This window comes from Tachyglossus aculeatus, chromosome 23 (assembly GCF_015852505.1).
Source record: "Tachyglossus aculeatus isolate mTacAcu1 chromosome 23, mTacAcu1.pri, whole genome shotgun sequence".
NCBI classification, from domain to species: Eukaryota; Metazoa; Chordata; class Mammalia; order Monotremata; family Tachyglossidae; genus Tachyglossus; species Tachyglossus aculeatus.
This window is the reverse complement of record NC_052088.1, coordinates 26,660,496-26,680,434: the sequence shown is the minus strand read 5'-3', so window position 1 is coordinate 26,680,434 and position 19,939 is coordinate 26,660,496. Positions and strand designations below refer to the sequence as shown.

Genomic DNA, 19,939 nt, shown 5'->3' with positions numbered 1-19,939 from the left:
TGCAAATAAAATTAATTCAGACAGGTAGTCTACTCTTGACGCCGACTAGCAGTTTTGATTCAGGGATACGGGTAATTTTGAAAATAATCCCTTCCACCATTTATAGTATAATTTTTAGTTTTGCTCATCCAATATGATATTATTTTCAAATAATCCTCAGGTATCATAGATTATGTTATAGGTTAAATCTGAGCATAGAGATCTTTGATGAACCTATCTGCATCCAGCTCTTCAGAGAAGAGTTGCAGATTTGGAGGAGTGGTGAAGCGGAAAAGAAAGGATCGGCCCTCAGATGGGACTCGAGCTCAAACTTTGCAAGATTATGCAAATAAAATTAATTCAGATAGTCTACTCTTGAAGGGACGCCGACTAGGAGTTTTGATTCAGTAATATGGGTAATTTTGAAAATAATCCCTTCCACCATTTAAAGTATAATTTTCAGTTTTGCTCATCCAATACGATATTATTTTCAAATAATCCTCAAGTATCCTAGACTATGTTATAGGTTAAATCTGAGCATAGACATCTTTGATGAACCTATCTGCATCCAGCTCTTCAGAGAAGAGTTGTAGATTTGGAGTGGTGAAGCGGAAAAGAAAGGATCAGCCCTCAAATGGGACTCTGATAAGCTCAAACTCTGCAAGATTATGCAAATAAAATTAATTCAGACAGATAGTCTACTCTTGAAGGGACGCCGACTAGGAGTTTTGATTCAGGGATACGGGTAATTTTGAAAATAATCCCTTCCACCATTTATAGTATAATTTTCAGTTTTGCTCATCCAATGCGATATTATTTTCGAATAATCCTCAGGTATCCTAGACTATGTTATAGGTTAAATCTGAGCATAGACATCTTTGATGAACCTATCTGCATCCAGCTCTTCAGAGAAGAGTTGCAGACCTGGAGGAGTGGTGAAGCGGAAAAGAAAGGATCAGCCCTCAAATGGGACTCTGATGAGCTCAAACTCTGCAAGATTATGCAAATCATCATCAATCGTATTTATTGAGCACTTACCATGTGCAGAGCACTGTACTAAGCGCTTGGGAAGTACAAATTGGCAACATATAGAGACAGTCCCTACCCAACAGTGGGCTCACAGTCTAAAATAAAATTAATTCAGACAAATAGTCTACTCTTGAAGGGACGCTGACTAGGAGTTTTCAGGAATATGGGTAATTTTGAAAATAATCCCTTCCACCATTTAAAGTATAATTTTCAGTTTTGCTCATCCAATACAATATTATTTTCAAAGAATCCTCAGGTATCCTAGACTATGTTATAGGTTAAAATGACTAAAAACCTTTCTCAATATATAGATGTGCTTTTTAGACATAGATGAGACACATTTTACAGTACGAGCATGAAAGCATATCAAATGATTGCCTGAAATCCCCATTTTCAGAGAAATGGTAATGCAGACCAACTTCGAGTCAGGTCAACTTTTCTTCCCTGTTTCACACTCCGATTTGTCTCCTCTAACTTTTCTTCCCTGTTTCATACTCCGATTTGTCTCCTCCACTAAGTGAGAAGAGATGATATGCAATTCACCCTGAAGGTTATAGGTGATCTTCATCGGGTGAAAGTCATGAAAGTAAACTGCAGGGAAAAGGGAGTTCCAGGAGCTTTGCTTAAACAAAAATGCCTTGGCGACATCTGTTTGCAAAAGGAATTCTCTTGCATACACCGAATAGCGTACTAATCCTTCGTTTTGTGACACGTAATTGTTCACAAGGTAGTCGTCGGTGAAATCCCAGGCCATTCAATCGATCGGGGATATTCATTGAGCACTTAGGTGCCGAATATAAATAAATTAAATGTAGACACGTACGTAGGTGCTGTGGGAGTGAGAGTGGGGTGAATTCCAAGTGCATAGAGGGAGTCAGGGAAGAGGGAGCTTAGTTGGAAAAGTCCTCTTGGAGGAGATGTGACCTTAATAAGGCTTTGAAGGCGGGGAGAGTCGCGGCCCATCGCCCTGACTCACTCCCTCAATTCATCTCCCCTCCCAGCCCCACAGAATTTATGTGCATAGCCAAGGGGAGAAGGAGTTCCGGCCTGGGTGTCTGAAGGTTATGGGTTCTAATCCTGACTCTGCCACTTCATTCATTCAATCGTATTTATTGAGCGCTTACTGTGTGCAGAGCACTGTACGAAGCGCTTGGGCAGTACAAGTCGGCAACATCTAGAGACGGTCCCTCCCCACTTTTAGACTGTGAGCCCACTGTTGGGTAGGGACTGTCTCTATATGTTACCAACTTGTACTTCCCAAGCGCTTAGTACGGTGCTTTGCACACAGTAAGCGCTCAATAAATACGATTGATTGATTGATTGATTCACTCATTGGTATTTATTGAGCGCTTACTGTGTGCAGAGCACTGTACCAAGTGCTTGGGAAGTAGAAGTCGGCAACATGCAGAGACGGTCCCTACCCAACAACGGGCTCACAGTCTCTGCTGTGTGACCTTGGGCAAGTCACTTTACTTCTCTGGGCCTCAGTTCCCTCATCTGTAAAATGGGGATTGAGACTGTGAGCCCCACGTTCATTCACTCATTTGTATTTATTGAGCGCTTACTGTGGGCAGAGCACTGTACTAAGCGCTTGGGAAGTACAAGTCGGCAGCATATAGAGACGGTCCTTACCCAACAGTGGGCTCACAGTCTCTGCTGTGTGACCTTGGGCAAGTCACTTTACTTCTCTGGGCCTCAGTTCCCTCATCTGTAAAATGTGAGCCCCATGTTCATTCATTCATTCGTATTTGTTGAGCGCTTACTGTGTGCAGAGCACTGTACTAAGCGCTTGGGAAGTCCAAGTTGGCAACATCTAGAGATGGTCCCTACCCAACAGCGGGCTCACAGTCTAGAAGGGGGCAGACAGACAACAAAACATGTGGACAGGCGTCAAGCCGCCAGAACAAATAGTCCGGAGATGTGGCAGAGGCGGGATTAGAACCCAGGTCCTTCCAAGTCCCAGGCCCGAGCTCTATCCACTAAGCCGCCCTGCTCCTCTGCGAAGGGGCCCTCCATCGTGGCCCTGCCCTTCAACTCATCCGGAATCCGGCTCCCACGATCCCCTCCACCTCCGCTCACCCGTCGTGGTCAATCAATCAATCAATCAATCATATTTATTGAGCGCTTACTGTGTGCAGAGCACTGTACTGAGCGCTTGGGAAGTCCAACTTGGCAACATATAGAGACGGTCCGTACCCAACAGCAGGCTCACAGTCTAGAAGGCGGGCTCACAGTCTAGAAGACTGTCGAAGAAGAAGAAGAAGACCTGATCACCTTGTAACCTCCCCAGTGCTTAGAACAGTGCTTTGCACATAGTAAGCGCTTAATAAATGCTATTATTATTATTATTATTATTATTAAGAACTAGAAGAAGGTCCTTTGCAGCTGTTCCTCTCCCCCACCCCGCCGTCCTCATGGGGGGTCCGGCTTCAGGGGTACATGGGATTGAGGTGACAGGGACTGTGTCCAACCCGATTTGCTTGTATCTATCCCAGCGTTTAGTACAGTGCCTGGCACATAGTAAGCACCTAACAAATGCTACGATCATAATAATAATCATTATTATTAATTAGAAGAAGAAAAGCTGACCCGGCCCTGCATGGAAGGAAGTTAGTTGGCATTACCGTTTCTCTGAAAATAGGCGAAGCAGCGTGGCTCAGTGGAAAGAGCCCGGGCTTTGGAGTCAGCGGTCATGGGTTCAAATCCCGGCTCTGCCAACTGTCAGCTGGGTGACTTTGGGCAAGTCACTTCACTTCTCTGGGCCTCAGTTCCCTCATCTGGAAAATGGGGATTAAAACTGTGATTCCCCCCGGGGGACAACCTGATCACCTTGTAACCTCCCCGGCTCTCAGAACAGTGCTTAGCACATAGTAAGCGCTTAACAAATACCATTATTATTATTATTATTCCAGGCAATTATTTGATATACTTTCATGCTCATATTGTAAACTATGTCATGTCTAAAAAAGCACATCTTGCGAAAACTTTTTAATCATTTTAACCTATAACATAGTCTAGGATACGTGAGAGATTACTTTAAAATCATATGGTTTTGGATGAGCAAAATTGAAAATTATTATTATTATTATTAGGGTGGGGGGTTTCCAAGCTAGAGGGAAGATTTGGGCAAGGTCTGGCAGCTTGATAGACAAGATCAAGGCTCAGAGATCAAACTGGTAATAGAGGATCAAATGATGCCAGGTGGGTTGTCGTCGATCATTGAGGTGAAATAGGGGACAAGCTGATTGAGTCCTTTAAAGTCAGTGGTAAGGAGTTGTTGTCTGATGGACAGCCACTGTAGGATCTTGAGGAATGGAGAGACATGGACTGAACGCTTTTTTTTTTAGATAAAAATGACTCCCGAGTAGCAGAGTGAAGTGCGGAGTGCAGTGGGGAAGAGACAGGAAACAGGGAAGTCAGCGAGGAGGCAGAAAATGTCGTCAAGGCGGGATAGGATGAGTTCTTGGATCAGAGTAGTAGCAGTTTGGGTTGAGGAAAGGGCAGATTTTAGTGCTGCTGTGAAAGCTGAACCAACCGGATTTGGTGACAGATTGCATATGTGGGTTGTATGAGAGAGATGAGTTGAGGATAACGCCCAGCTTGTGAGATAGGGAGGATAGTGATATTGTCTACAGTAACGGGAAAGACAGGGAGGACACGGTGATGGGAGGGGAGCGACCCAGTGAAGAACAGTCTAAATTTCTGCTATTCAGAATAAGTAAACGACTTGTCATCAATCATCAATCAGTTGTGATGGGAGGGGAGCGACCCAGTGAAAAGTCTAAATTTCTGCTATTCAGAATAAGTAAACGACGTGTCATCAATCATCAATCAGTTGTACCTACTGAGCGCTTACGATGTGCAGAAGAACACTGAACTAATTGCTTGGAAGAGTACAATATAGCAGAATTAGCAGACACGTTCCCTGCCCGTAATAGGTTTACAGTCTAGGGGGGTAGACAGGCAGGCAGACCTTAGTATGTATGTTATCATAAAGTTTGCATGAACTTGGTTTAATGGGGCAAATGAATGTTCTAAAATAGAAGTGCGTGTTCGTTCATGCGTTTGTGTTTTGTTTTTGTTGTTTTTGCTCTTCCAGATAATCACAAAATATGTGTATGAGCTCCTGGAAAAGGACTGCAGTTTGAAAAAGATCTCTCTCCCAGTAAGTTGAATCTGGTTCATTGTGTTTGGATCGTGCGATTCTTATTTAAGAGTAAACTCTCTTTTAATTGCTAGAATTTTAGTTTCTGAGCTCCTGGAAAAGGAATGCAGTTTGAAAAAGATCTCTCTCCCAGTAAGTTGAATCTGGTTTACTGTGTTTGGATATTGCAATTCTTATTTAAGAATAAACTCTCTTTATTTTAATTGCTAGAATTTTAGTTTCAAGCACTGTTGTCTTTCCTCGTTCTTTCATTAATAATTCAGGGCAAGTCCTTTAGGTATTTTTAAGCATATCTATACACATTGAGAAGCAGCATGGCCTAGCGGGTAGAACACAGGCCTGGAAGTCTAAAGGACCCGAGTTCTGCCGCTTGTCTGCTGTGTGACCCTGGGCAAGTCATTGCACTTCTCTGTGCCTGAATTCCCTCATCCGTAAAATGGGGATTAAGACTGTGAGCCTCTTGTGGGGGACAGGAAACGTTCCCAGTCCGATTTGCTCGTATCCACCCCAGTGGTTAGTACAGTGCCTGGCACATAGTGAGCGCTTAATACCACAATTATTATTATTATTATTATTATTATTATTATTATTATTATTCACCTTCAGTTCCCTCATAGAACTGAGAAGCACATTGAGAAGCAGCGTGGCCTAGTAGATAGAACACAAACCTGGGAATCAAAAGGACCCGAGTTCTGCCTCTTGTCTGCTGTGTGACCCTGGGCAAGTCATTTCACTTCTCTGTGCCTGAGTTCCCTCATCTGTAAAATGGGGATTAAGACTCTGAGCCTCTTGTGGGGGACAAGAAACGTGCCCAACCCGATTTGCTCGTATCCACCCCAGTGCTTAGTACAGTGCCTGGCACATAGTAAGCACTTAATACCACAATTATTACTATTATTATTATTGTTATAATTCACCTTCAGTTCCCTCATAGAACTGAGAAGCGCATTGAGAAGCAGCGTGGCCTAGTAGATAGAACACAGGCCTGGGAATCAAAAGGACCTGAGTTCTGCCTCTTGTCTGCTGTGTGACCCTGGGCAAGTCATTTCACTTCTGTGTGTCTGAGTCCCCTCATCCGTAAAATGGGGATTAAGACTGTGAGCCTCTTGTGGGGGACAGGAAACATGCCCAGTCCGATTTGCTCGTATCCACCCCAGTGCTTAGTACAGTGCCTGGCACATAGTAAGCGCTTAATACCACAATTATTACTATTATTATTATTATAATTCACCTTCAGTTCCCTCATAGAACTGAGAAGCTCATTGAGAAGCAGCGTGGCCTCGTAGATAGAACACAGGCCTGGGAATCAAAAGGACTCGAGTTCTGCCTCTTGTCTGCTGTGTGACCCTGGGCAAGTCATTTCACTTCACTTTGCCTGAGTTCCCTCATCCATAAAATGGGGATTGAGACTGTGAACCTCTTGTGGGGGACAGGAAACGTGTCCAACCCGATTTGCTCATATCCACCCCAGTGTTTAGTATAGTGCCTGGCACGTAGTAAGCGCTTACTACCACAATTATTACTATTATTATTATTATTATTATTCACCTTCAGTTCCTTCATAGAACTGAGAAGCACATTGAGAAGCAGCATGGCCTAGTAGATAGAACACAGGCCTGGGAATCAAAAGGACTCGAGTTCTGCCTCTTGTCTGCTGTGTGACCCTGGGCAAGTCATTTCACTTCTCTGTGCCTGAGTTCCCTCATCCGTAAAATGGGGATTAAGACTGTGAGCCTCTTGTGGGGGACAGGAAACGTGTCCAACCCAATTTGCTCATATCCACCCCAGTGCTTAGTATAGTGCCTGGCACATAGTAAGCGCTTACTACCACAATTATTATTGTTATTATTATTATTATTATTCACCTTCAGTTCCCTCATAGAACTGAGAAGCACATTGAGAAGCAGCATGGCCTAGTAGATAGAACACAGGCCTGGGAATCAAAAGGACCCGAGTTCTGCCTCTTGTCTGCTGTGTGACCCTGGGCAAGTCATTTCACTTCTCTGTGCCTGAGTTCCCTCATCTGTAAAATGGAGATTAAGACTGTGAACCTCTTGTGGGGGACAGGAAACGTTCCCAACCTGATTTGCTCGTATCCACCCCAGTGCTTAGTATAGTGCCTGGCACGTTGTAAGCGCTTACTACCACAATTGTTATTATTATTATTATGATTATTATGATTATTATTATTCACCTTCAGTTCCCTCATAGAACTGAGAAGCGCATTGAGAAGCAGCGGGGCCTAGTAGATAGAACACAGGCCTGGGAATCAAAAGGACCCGAGTTCTGCCTCTTGTCTGCTGTGTGACCCTGGGCAAGTCATTGCACTTCTCTGTGCCTGAGTTCCCTCATCCGTAAAATGGGGATTAAGACTGTGAGCCTCTTGTGGGGGACAGGAAACATGCCCAGTCCGATTTGCTCGTATCCACCCCAGTGCTTATTACAGTGCCTGGCACATAGTGAGCGCTTAATACCACAATTATTACTATTATTATGATTATAATTCACCTTCTTTAAATTTATGGATCATGTACTGTTTTAGAAAAATGGCATCTTCAGTCCGTCATTCAGTGGAATTCATTGAGCGCTTAGTGTGTGCAGAGCACTGTACTAAGCACTTGGGAGAATGCAAGCAACACAGTTGGTGGGCATGTTCCCTGTCAACCAGGAGCTTACAATCTAGAATGCTATTTTATATTTTACTCATTTTTCTTTGTAATGCATGAATCCTCAGCCTTTTAAAATTGATGAGCCCCAGCGTAACATATGGCCGAATGGGAGCCTTACCATTTGCACCTTTTTCTCTATTGCTTTTTGTGTCACGGGCATAACTTTCTGCATGTTCACTTGCAGAAAATTCCACAAATCAGGAACCCATCTATTCTCTTCCTACGCATATAGACGAAAGAAATTTTTTCTGCCTTGCAACCATTTCTTATTTCATTTTCCCTTTTCTACATTTTTCTCAGTGTTTTCTTTGCCACATTCAGTCTTCTTGTTCTGTACTACGTAGAGCTCCGCATTTCTTCTTCTTGCCTTCGGGAGAACGCTTTTCTGAAATATTTGCACGTTATTGTTTTCCCGGACCAAAGGTTGAGAATTTCTGCTCTGTATTTATTGTGTTTTTGAGATTAAAATACAAACTGGCAAATAATAAAAATTCCCTTCAATATAGAAATGAGAAGGTATATTAAATGATTGAGTTTGTGTGTGATTAATCTGTGTCCCTTCTTCCAGGCCATTTAATCTTTTACTTTAATTTTTGGTTTTGATTGGCCTGAATTTATCTTTTCATAAAGCTCCAAATTTTAGCATAGATAATTTTATTCAGACATAATTTGGTAAACACTATGGGATTGTCCAGGAATTGATGAAAACTTAGAAGTTCAAAAATATAAAGCTGTATTATGTGACCTATTCACGGTACTATTCACAGTTTAAGTTAACCAAAAATTTTACTCTTTTCATAGATAAATCAAAACCCTCGATATTTACCCTCTTTATATTGATTCCCCTAAATTCCATTAACCTCCTGAGCTTATCCTATTCTGTTCTAAGCAAATGATAAATATTCTATCTAATTCCTTAGAATGGGTCCTGGGTCACTTTCTTAGGAAATAGAAATGTGACCCCTTCCGAATTTTAAGTTGGTTAATTACATTCTATTTCCTTTAATTATCCCTCAATATTTCAAGAAAATTATGGTTAAATGCCTTACCCCCATTGACCTGAAATCCTAGCAGTGGCTTTGGGGAGTTTCTGTAATGGATAAAAGGGTGGGTGAGAGTGTGTATACACCCATTTATAGTGATAATTTGTGAAGCGTTCCACATTTTTTACACCTGTCTACATGTTTTGTTTTGTTGTCTGTCTCCCCCTTCAAGACTGTGAGCCCGTTGTTGGGTAGGGACCGTCTCTATATGTTGCTGACTTGTACTTCCCAAGCGCTTAGTCCAGTGCTCTGCACACGGTAAGCACTCAGTAAATACAATTGAATGAATGAATGATGACTTTTGTTAGATGCAACTTAGAAGTGATATTTTTGAACCTGTTCAGCCACAGTCTCCTTCCCTAAGATCCATTTTTTCCTTGAAATCACATGCAATTAAAAGTCATTTTTTAAAATAAGATCATTGGGGAAACAAAACTTGAAGCTTAAAGTCAGAAAAACATCTTGATTAATCATCATCAATCATATTTATTGAGCGCTTAACTGTGTGCAGAGCACACACCGAGAAATCTGTGCGACTACATTAGAGCATTTCTTCCTCCGTCTTCCAATCGTGTACCCTTCATTTTTTTCCCAGCCCATTTTGATGACCATGTCCTCCATTAAGGGTGGGCTTTCAGAGTCCTTGTAATCTCTCATTTCTACTGAAATATTCACCAGGCATCGCTGTTAGTAGAGCGAGGTCCTCTGCCACCCACCACAGGGACTGAATGACAGCACTTGGGCTCCATTTTCAGGCCCTGCTGGCTCGGGACGTAAGAGAGATCAGGGGCTGGATACTGAACCTGGTCCCCTGATAGGTAGTGTAGAGTATTTTTATTTTAAATAGAATTTATTAAGCTCTTACTATGTGCAAACTTGTACTTCCCAGGCGCTTAGTACAGTGCTCTGCACTCAGTAAGCGCTCAATAAATACTATTGAATGAATGAATGAATGCAAAGCACTGTTCTAAGCACTGAGGAGGTTACAAAGTGATCAGGTTGTCCCACCGGAGGCTCCCAGTCTTAATCCCCATTTTACAGATGAGGTCACTAAAGCACAGAGAAGTTAAGTGACTTGCCCAAAGTCACACAGCTGACAATTGGGCTATTGCCACTGGGCTAATGGGCATACTTTTCTGGTGTGTTTTGATGCTGATCGAAGCATACCTACAAAAACCCAGTAAATCTAGAGTTACCGTTTAGAAACAAAGTGCAGTCCACTGAATTGCAATTTGTTGTGACATCTCCCACGGTATGGATTTTTCAGAAGTGAAAGAATTGATCATTCATGGAACCTTTGAAGTTTGCATGACCAGTTAAATACGTAAGTTATTACAAATTGAGAAGGAGCATGGCCTAGTGGAAAGAGCACGGGCCAAGACATCAGAGGACCTGGGTTTCTAATCCCGACTCCGCCACTGGAATTCGGACAAGCCACTTAACTTCTCTGTGCCTCAGATACCTCATCTGTAAAATGGGGATTAAGACTTTGAACCCTACATGGGACGTGGACTGTGTACCTGATACTGGCATCTTCGCACAGTGCTTGGCACGTAGTAAGCACTTAACAAATACAATTCAAAAAATCACAATAGCTACTACTACCGAATAGATTGCAATTGGGTTGAAAATCAATGTGGATTTGGGAGTATCGGAGTCACCTCATTCATTCGATCGTATTTAAACCATTTCATTTGCTTTTCATGTGGGAATTTCCGTTAATGTTATTCCAAGTGCCTTTTGTATTAATTTAGATCTATAAACTAGTTAATTAAAATAACTTGACTACAAAGCCCCGCTCGGTGTATTAAATCATGTTTAGATGAAAGAGAACCACTTTTCAGTAGCTCATCCCAAATTGACAGTTCTTAGTAGCCACAGCTTCTCTGGGCAGTGTAATTTAGAACTCAATGCTATTTGAAGTTGATTTGTCAATAATATGAGGTTGTGCATGGGAGTGACCTTTATGGTCCTTCTTTAGCGAAACCTTCGTTTAATAAATTACCACTGTTTGAAGACTAATTTGCCTGAAAAAAATTTCATAAGTTTAATTAGACTGAGGAAGTAAGAGAATAGAGTTCTCGTTTTTTTAAAAAAATTCCATATATTTCACTCTTTGAAATGAAGAACTAATCTTAATGTGTGAGAACTAGATCAATCAATCGTGTTTATTGAGCGCTTACTGTGTGCAGAGCATTGTACTAAGCGCTTAGATCACTTATAACCACGTTTATTATTCAGAGAGCCAAATTAAAAGGAAAGGAAGAATGTCAAGCACGGCCAAATATGCCAAAGAACTTTTCTATAAAACCCACAATTCATTTAATTAAACTTTTAATTGTTCTTCCTTTTAATGAATTTAATCTGTCTGACATGGGCATCTTCTTGTTTGATCTTCTTTTTGTAATAGTTTATTGTCAAGACTGAAATAGGAGCCAGGTTCCCAAAATTGTGAACCCTATTTCAGTTTTGCATTGATTAATCCGGATTACAAAACCTAGTTGCATAAGAGTGAAAAACTAGGGGCTGTGTCACCAAGACTTGTGCCAAAAGTGAGAGAAGGGAATTCAGAATTCAGAAGCCAAAATCCCCCAAAGGAGGTCATATTTTAGGCTAGACATTTCATCTCAAAAAATGTATAAGTATAGGCTTCCTTCAGGACAGCAGTGCCACGGCTTACATTTTGGCCTTTCTTTTGTCCTTTTGGAAGGGAAAGGTGAGAAATCTATTTTATGCCACTTTCTAGTCCTGTGGGTGGGTTGTAGTTAGGTTCTATTATTTTGTTCCTTTACAAATTTGTTTGAGCCCCCCTATATTTTCAGTGGTTTGATGGATTTGTTTAGCTACAAATGCATCCCAAGTTCGTTTTTCCACCTGGGAGGCTGTCTGAGAAGCAACATGGGCAGAGCTGGGGTCTTGAAGACAGAGAACCTGCATTCGAATTCTGGCTTTACCATTTGTGTGCAGTGTTTCCTAGGACAAATCACTTATCTCTCTTGGCCTCAGTTCCCTCATCTGGGGATTAAGTCCTACTCCCTCCTTCTTAAGTTGTGGCCCCACATGGGACCAACACCGTGTCCAACCTTATTCTTAGTACAGTGCCATAATAATAATAATAATTTTTATTATGAAGGACCTGTATATATGTATATATGTTTGTACATATTTATTACTCTATTTATTTATTTATTTTACTTGTACACATCTATTCTATTCATTTTATTTTGTTAGTATGTTTGGTTTTGTTCACTGTCTCTATGTGTTGCCAACTTGTACTTCCCAAGCGCTTAGTACAGTGCTCTGCACACAGTAAGCGCTCAGTAAATACGATTGATTGATTGACAAATATATATGTATTTGTTCCAATTCTGCTTCCAGAGGGAAAGACGATGTTAATTTCAGACTATTTTTTATATCTTTCACCTCTGCTTTAGGTATGCCAATTGTCACCTCATTGTCACAGTGCTTTGCAAATAATAAGAGCTCAATAAATACGATTGAATGAATAATAATAATAATAATGGCAATTGTTAAGCGCTTGCTGTGTGCAAAGCACACTTTGGGCAAGTCACATAACTTCTCTGGGCCTCAGTTACCTCATCTGGAAAATGGGGATTAAGTCTGTGAGCCCCCCGTGAGACAACCTGATCACCTTGTAACCTCCCCAGCGCTTAGAACAGTGCATTGCACATAGTAGCGCTTAATAAATGCTATCATTATTATTGTTATTCTTAAGTGACTTGTCCAAGGTCACACAGCAGACATGTGGCGGAGCCAGTTTTGTATCAAGAAGTTAGTCTTCTGGGTGGCTTTGGTTCTAATGGAAATTATTCACCATATTTCCATGATAATTTTGTTGTGTTTTTTCAATCAATCAATCAATCAATCAATCATATTTATTGAGCGCTAACTGTGTGCAGAGCACTGTACTAAGCGCTTAATAATAATGATGGTGTTTTTTAAGCACTTATTATGTGTCAAGCATGGTTCTAAGTGCTGGGATAGATACAAGGTGAACAGGTTGTCCCACTTGGGGCTCCCAGTCTTGATCCTCATTTTACAGATGAGGTAACTGAGGCCCAGAGAAGTTAAGTGACTCGCCTAAAGTCACGCAGCTGACAAGTGGATGAGCCAGGATTAGAACCCACGACCACTGACTCCCAAATCCGTGCTCTTTCCACTGAGCCACACTGCTTTTTGCAGATAAGATGTTCCCTGTATTCCTAATGTACCTTTTAGGGATATTTTCTCTTTTCAGCCCACAAGTAGTGTTTATTGGGCATGTATTGTGTGCAGCAGAATATAAGATATTTAGATATTCAGAAGCTATTTAGAAGAGATAATCCCTGCCCTTAGGGAATCTTACTGTCTGTCAAATTTAGCTGTAAATGTGTGAATATCCCTAAATTTAGGTACTCTATTCATACCCTAATGTTTTAAGTCCTAATTATAATAATAATAATAATAATAATAATGGCATTTATTAAGCGCTTACTATGCACTGTTCTAAGTGCTGGGGAGGTTACAAGGAGATCACGTTGTCCCACAGGGGGCTCGCAGTCTTCACCCCCATTTTACAGATGAGGGAACTGAGGCCCAGAGAAGTGAAGTGACTTGCCCAAAGTCACACAAGTGACAAGTGGGAGAGGCGGGATTTGAACCCGTGCTCTTTCCACTGAGCCATGCTGCTGCTTCCTGGCTCTTCCATCTAAAATCTCAGATGGGTACTCTATCTTTACTTGTAAACTATTTCACCACCATGTGTGACTGATGGCGATGTTACTAGTCGTCTTTAATTTGTAGTAGCTCTTGGTCTTCTAATATGTTTATGGTCGAGCAGAAAACCTGCATTTACTGTTTAACTCTTTTTAATTTCAGGTAGATGCTACTGAGAGTGAGCCAAAGAGTTTTATCTTCATGAGCGAGGACGCAATGACAAACCCAGACAAGCTGATGATTTTAATCCACGGTAGTGGCGTTGTCAGGGCAGGTCAATGGGCTAGAAGGCTCATTATAAATGAAGATTTGGACAGTGGCACACAAATACCATATATTAAGAGAGCTATGGATGTAAGTGAAATCATTTATTTTTTACCGTTCAGTAACAGTATTTGTAAGATGTTAGAAATGCTTCTACTTAAAATGTTTTCATCATTTTATTGTTTCACCAAGTGCAACCAAATTCTTTTCAAATTGTACAGTTTGATTTACAAGCATGGAAAATTTACCTGCAATATCAAGTGTTTAAAAGGAAAGAGTGAGATTCCATGAAAGGAAGGTGAAATGCTGGAATGACCTAATGTCTCGAAATGAATGCTGTGAATTCCCAGTTGTTTTCCGGCATTTTACCATGTTTGCAGCTGCCCATGCTGTGCAGTTTCCCTCTTCCTCCCCTCACCCTGTCTACCTCTCTCCACCCTCTTTTTCTCCTTGACTTTGCTCTCCACTTTCTACCGTTCATTCATTCATTCATTCAGTCGTATTTATTGAGCGCTTACTGTGTGCAGAGCACTGTACTAAGCGCTTGGGAAGTACAAGTCGGCAACATATAGAGATGGTCCCTACCCAGTGATGGGCTCACAGTCTAGAAGGGGGAGAAAGACAACAAAACAAAACATGTTGACGGGCGTCAAGTCGTCAGAACAAATAGAATTAAAGCTAAATGCACATCATTAACCAAATAAATAGAATAGTAAATACGTACAAGTAAAATACTGTAATAAATCTGTTCAAATATATATATATATATATATATATATACACACGTGCTGTGGGAACAGGCTTGCCGACATCACCATGGCTAAAGATGTCACTGTGGCCTAGTGGCTAGAGTCAGGAGGACCTGGGTTCTCCTCCCTTCTCTGCCACTTGTCTGCTGTGTGACCTTGGGTAAGTCACTTTACTCCTCTGGGCCTCAGCTCCTTCCTCTGGAAAATGGGGATGAAGACCGTGAACTCCAAGTGGGACAGGGACTGCATCCAGCCTGATAATCTTGTAACTACCACCCTTTCTGTGCTCACAGTCTCTCTCTCCTCCACCACTCTTTGTTTTGTCTCTTTACCTGTCTCCTTTTGTCTTTTTCTTACTCTGTCTCCTTTTTTCCCCCTCTTCTCAGTCCCTCCCTTTTCTTCTGCCTTTTCAGGCCCTTCTCCCAGCCTTTTTCCGTGTCCCACTCCAACTGTTCCCAAATTGGGTCTCCTTTACCACAATTAGTTCAATTTAATTTTTATACAAATGCTTCCTCGTCTGTTTTTGTGTATTCACTGATTTTCACAAGTCCAGAATTAAAGATCTTAGAAAGTTACAGAAGGGAACAAAAAAAAAAGATCTAAGAAAGTTACAGAAGAGTTACGTTTGGCGAGTAATTCATTTTTCTTTGACTTGATACTATCTTAAAACAGGTATCTAAGAGGAAAGTACTGCTCTTATGTTTTTGTTTTCTCCTGAGAGCTAATGTGATTTTAAAGTCAGTCCTACCCTGCCATTGTTTTATATCAATCTTTGCTACTCTGAACTCTCTTATTGTTGTGTGAAATATCTGTGGGTGAGATCAGCTCATGAGAGAGTATTTCTGAGAATAAGCAAATGACTGTTGGATAAAGGATTTAATATGAGAACCCAGAGTATTTCTTCTAATAATGCATTTCTCCGAGTGTGATTGCGTGTGAGAGAGTGGGTAATTTTTATACAAATGCTTCCTCGTATGTTTTTATGTATTCACTGATTTTCACAATCCAGAATTAAAGATCTTAGAAAGATACAGAAGGGAACAAAAAAAAAGATCTAAGAAAGTTACAGAAGAGAACAAAGTTGTGAATTACGTTTGGCGAGTAATTCATTTTTCTTTGACTTGATACTATCTTAAAACAGGTATCTAAGAGGAAAGTACTGCTCTTATGTTTTTGTTTTCTCCTGAGAGCTAATGTGATTTTAAAGTCAGTCCTACCCTGCCATTGTTTTATATCAATCTTTGCTACTCTGAACTCTCTTATTGTTGTGTGAAATATCTGTGGGTGAGATCAGCTCATGAGAGAGTATTTCTGAGAATAAGCAAATGACTGTTGGAGAAAAGATTTAATATGAGAACCCAGAGTATTTCTTCTAATAATGCATTTCTCTGAGTGTGTTTGCATGTGAGAGAGTGGGTAATGTTTATACAAATGCTTCCTCGTATGTTTTTGTGTATTCACTGATTTTCACAGGTCCAGAATTAAAGATCTTAGAAAGTTACAGAAGGGAACAAAAAAAAAATCTAAGAAAGTTACAGAAGAGAACAAAATTGTGAATTCTGTTTGGCGAGTAATTCATTTTTCTTTGACTTGATACTATCTTAAAACAGGTATCTAAGAGGAAAGTACTGCTCTTATATTTTTGTTTTCTCCTGAGAGCTAATGTGATTTTAAAGCCTGTCCTACCCTGCCATTGTTTTATATCAATCTTTGCTACTCTGAACTCTCTTAGTGTTGTGTGAAATATCTGAGGGGGAGGTCAGCTCATGAGAGAGTATTTCTGAGAATAAGCAAATGACTGTTGGAGAAAAGATTTAATATGAGAACCCAGAGTATTTCTTCTAATAATGCATTTCTCTGAGTGTGTTTGTGTGTGAGAGAGTGGGTAATTTTTATACAAATGCTTCCTCGTATGTTTTTGTGTATTCACTGATTTTCACAAGTCCAGAATTAAAGATCTTAGAAAGTTACAGAAGGGAACAAAAAAAAAAAGATCTAAGAAAGTTACAGAAGAGAACGAAGTTGTGAATTACGTTTGGCGAGTAATTCATTTTTCTTTCACTTGATACTTTCTTAAAACAGGTATCTAAGAGGAAAGTACTGCTCCTATATTTTTGTTTTCTCCTAAGAGCTAATGTGATTTTAAAGTCAGTCCTACCCTGCCATTGTTTTATATCAATCTTTGCTACTCTGAACTCTCTTATTGTTGTGTGAAATATCTGTGGGTGAGATCAGCTCATGAGAGAGTATTGCTGAGAATAGCAAATGACTGTTGGATAAAAGATTTAATATGAGAACCTAGAGTATTTTTTCTAATAATGCATTTCTCCGAGTGTGATTGTGTGTGAGAGAGTGGGTAATTTTTATACAAATGCTTCCTCGTATGTTTTTGTGTATTCACTGATTTTCACAAGTCCAGAATTAAAGATCTTAGAAAGTTACAGAAGAGAACAAAAAAAAAAAGATCTAAGAAAGTTACAGAAGATAACAAAATTGTGAATTACGTTTGGCGAGTAATTCATTTTTCTTTGACTTTATGCTTTCTTAAAACAGGTATCTAAGAGGAAAGTACTGCTCTTATATTTTTGTTTTCTCCCGAGTGCTAATGTGATTTTAAAGCCTGTCCTACCCTGCCATTGTTTTATATCAATCTTTGCTACTCTGAACTCTCTTAGTGTTGTGTGAAATATCTGTGGGTGAGGTCAGCTCATGAGAGAGTATTTCTGAGAATAAGCAAATGACTGTTGGAGAAAAGATTTAATATGAGAACCCAGAGTATTTCTTCTAATAATGCATTTCTCTGAGTGTGTTTGCTTGTGAGAGAGTGGGTAGCAGGAAGTATTCAGTATTAAAATAAAGTAAGTGGGAAATATACATTGGTAACTGTTAAAACAGATTGTAATTACTAATTCTTTAGTGAGATCATGTTTAAAATGATAGTATTAAGATAATAGGGTAGAATTTGCTTATGGAAATTTCTTATGGAGTTAAAAACATGCTGTAATTATAATTCCTTATGTAGTCTGTATGATTTCTCATCTGTCATGGCTACAAGAGTGAGGGATTTTTACTTAGGGCAACCGAGAAAGTAAAATCATCTTCAGCGTTAATATAAATACATGTTAAATTAATTTTCATTTTATTAATATTGTCAGTGACAGATATTTTAAAGAATTACGGCTTTTTGGTAAAACTTCACTAGGAAAAAGTTGGTCTTGGCAATGAATTAGGGACGGGTCCCGTACTGTAATGTTTAGCGTATGTAGGTGAAATGTAACATAAGGTTAGCAAATAGTTTTGAGCAATCCAGGTTAATTCTTTCAAAATGCTCTAAACATGTGTGCGTTGCGTTACATATTGAACATTTCAGCCTATACGAAGGGAGTAGATATTATTTGGGAAATGCCATGAAGGGGAAAATACAGCTTTTGCTCCTTCCCTCATAGAAACGAACAAACAGAAGAGACATTGCTACTGATATTATAGCAACTCCGCATCCTGCTGCCGGGTCAATGACATTGTATTTGGAGGATTGTGGATAGGCACTGTATTGAATATTCCCTCCATATGTCCCATCAAGACTGGCAGCTTGCAAAAACAGGTGGAAAAATGGAACAATAAAGTACTTAATGTTCATCTTCAAACAGTTCGAGGCCATCTGCCTACCTTTCTACATATCTAACAATTTAAAATTATAGCATTAGCTTGCGTAGACTCTAACTTCTCATCGATTATGTGTTTCATTTCACACATACACATGCTCCTTGATTTTCCTTGGTTCATTCGATCGTATTTCTATCAGAAAGGTGAAATAGACGTGACCAGAAATATTGCTGTCCACAGTACTAAATGAGATGTCGTGAAGTTAACAAATGCTCTTAAATGAGCTTTCGTTGTAGTTCTTCCTATTTCTCCAGGTGATATGAGCCCACTGTTGGGTAGGGACTGTCTCTATATGTTGCCAATTTGTACTTCCCAAGCGCTTAGTACAGTGCTCTGCACACAGTAAGCGCTCAATAAATACGATTGATGATGATGATTAATTCCGTGCATACGCGAATGTCTCCGTGTTAGTGTGTGTTGCCAGTGCCTCACAGAGCTATCCCCAAACTGGCAAAATTTGTTGCTATTTATCCAGACTTTTCCATGCACAGGAGGGTGTTTCAGGTTCTTAGTTTACTTCTCTTTCTCCATCACCTTCCCTGGACAGCAAAATACGTAAAGATCTAGAAGTGAAATTATAATCAAGAAGCATGAAACTGGAAGAGTCCATATAAATCCATCTGCCTTCCTTTTGGTAGACCTGGTGGTTCAAAGAGAAGTTGATTCCTTAATCTTTCTTGGAATCCATTTTCAGTTTCTTTCACACCTGGCTTCACATCTTTTCTGTGAATTAGCACATTATTAAATATTGGGGTCTGTTTTATCCAATTTGAGAATCTTGCTGCCCATCTTCTGAGCATTGCTCTTCTGAGCATTGCTGTTTTCATTGACATTTTACTAGGAGGAAAATTAGGGTAAGGAGAGCGAATAGATGAATTTGTTTGGCTGCTTGTTAGCCGCTCTGATGAAAACTTCCACATCAGGGGTTAGGTTGAAATTAGAGGTTTGGGGATGCTCAATGAATTCCAATTAATCAGGTGATCCGTGGTCCACTCTAGGGGTCAGATAATTGAAGATTATATAATGACTGAATGAAAGGTTGCTAAAGATACAAAGCATTAGATCTTGGAATACTACCTCAGAAGTGAAAGAAAAAATAATCATATTTTAATTTCTAAAGGCTGCTTTTAGTATGGGAATTATAAAATAAGACATTTCTTTTTTACATGGATATAGAAAAATTTGAAATGATTACACAGAAGAGGATTTAGTGAACTGCTCTTGGAAACAGCTGCGGTTGGGGCCTATCCCAAGACATCTCCCAAATGACAATAACTTGCTTAAGTTAATCAATCAATCAATCAATCGTATTTATTGAGCGCTTACTGTGTGCAGAGCAGTGTACTAAGCGCTTGGGAAGTACAAGTTGGCAACATATAGAGATGGTCCCTACCCAACATTGGGCTCACAGTCTATGGGGATATGGCTAAAACAGTAAAAAAAAAAAATGTCTTAGTTGTAGTTGGTTAAGGAAGCGAAACCTACCTTATGGACATTTCAGTAGCATTCCAATGGATAAATCCAATTAAATTCCATAATCCATAAATTCCAATTGGACAAATCCAATTAAAGAGAAGGGTATAAGAAAACAGAAGCTCCTGCAACAGAACCAAGTCATTCTCTTGTAGCATCACCATCATCCAGCAGCCCATAAGAAAATAA

At 40.1% G+C, this 19,939-nt stretch overlaps 1 protein-coding gene across 2 annotated transcripts in view; it reads left to right on the top strand.

The window, feature by feature from the left end:
* The window catches only part of FAM172A (family with sequence similarity 172 member A), a 445,054-nt gene that overhangs the window by 92,684 nt on the left and 332,431 nt on the right, over window positions 1–19,939 (top strand). For both annotated transcript variants that reach the window (XM_038765425.1, XM_038765426.1), the window contains exons 5-6: window positions 5,108–5,173; window positions 13,764–13,955. In XM_038765425.1, coding sequence (XP_038621353.1) covers window positions 5,108–5,173; window positions 13,764–13,955 — 258 coding nt within the window. The remainder of the gene's footprint in view (window positions 1–5,107; window positions 5,174–13,763; window positions 13,956–19,939) is intronic.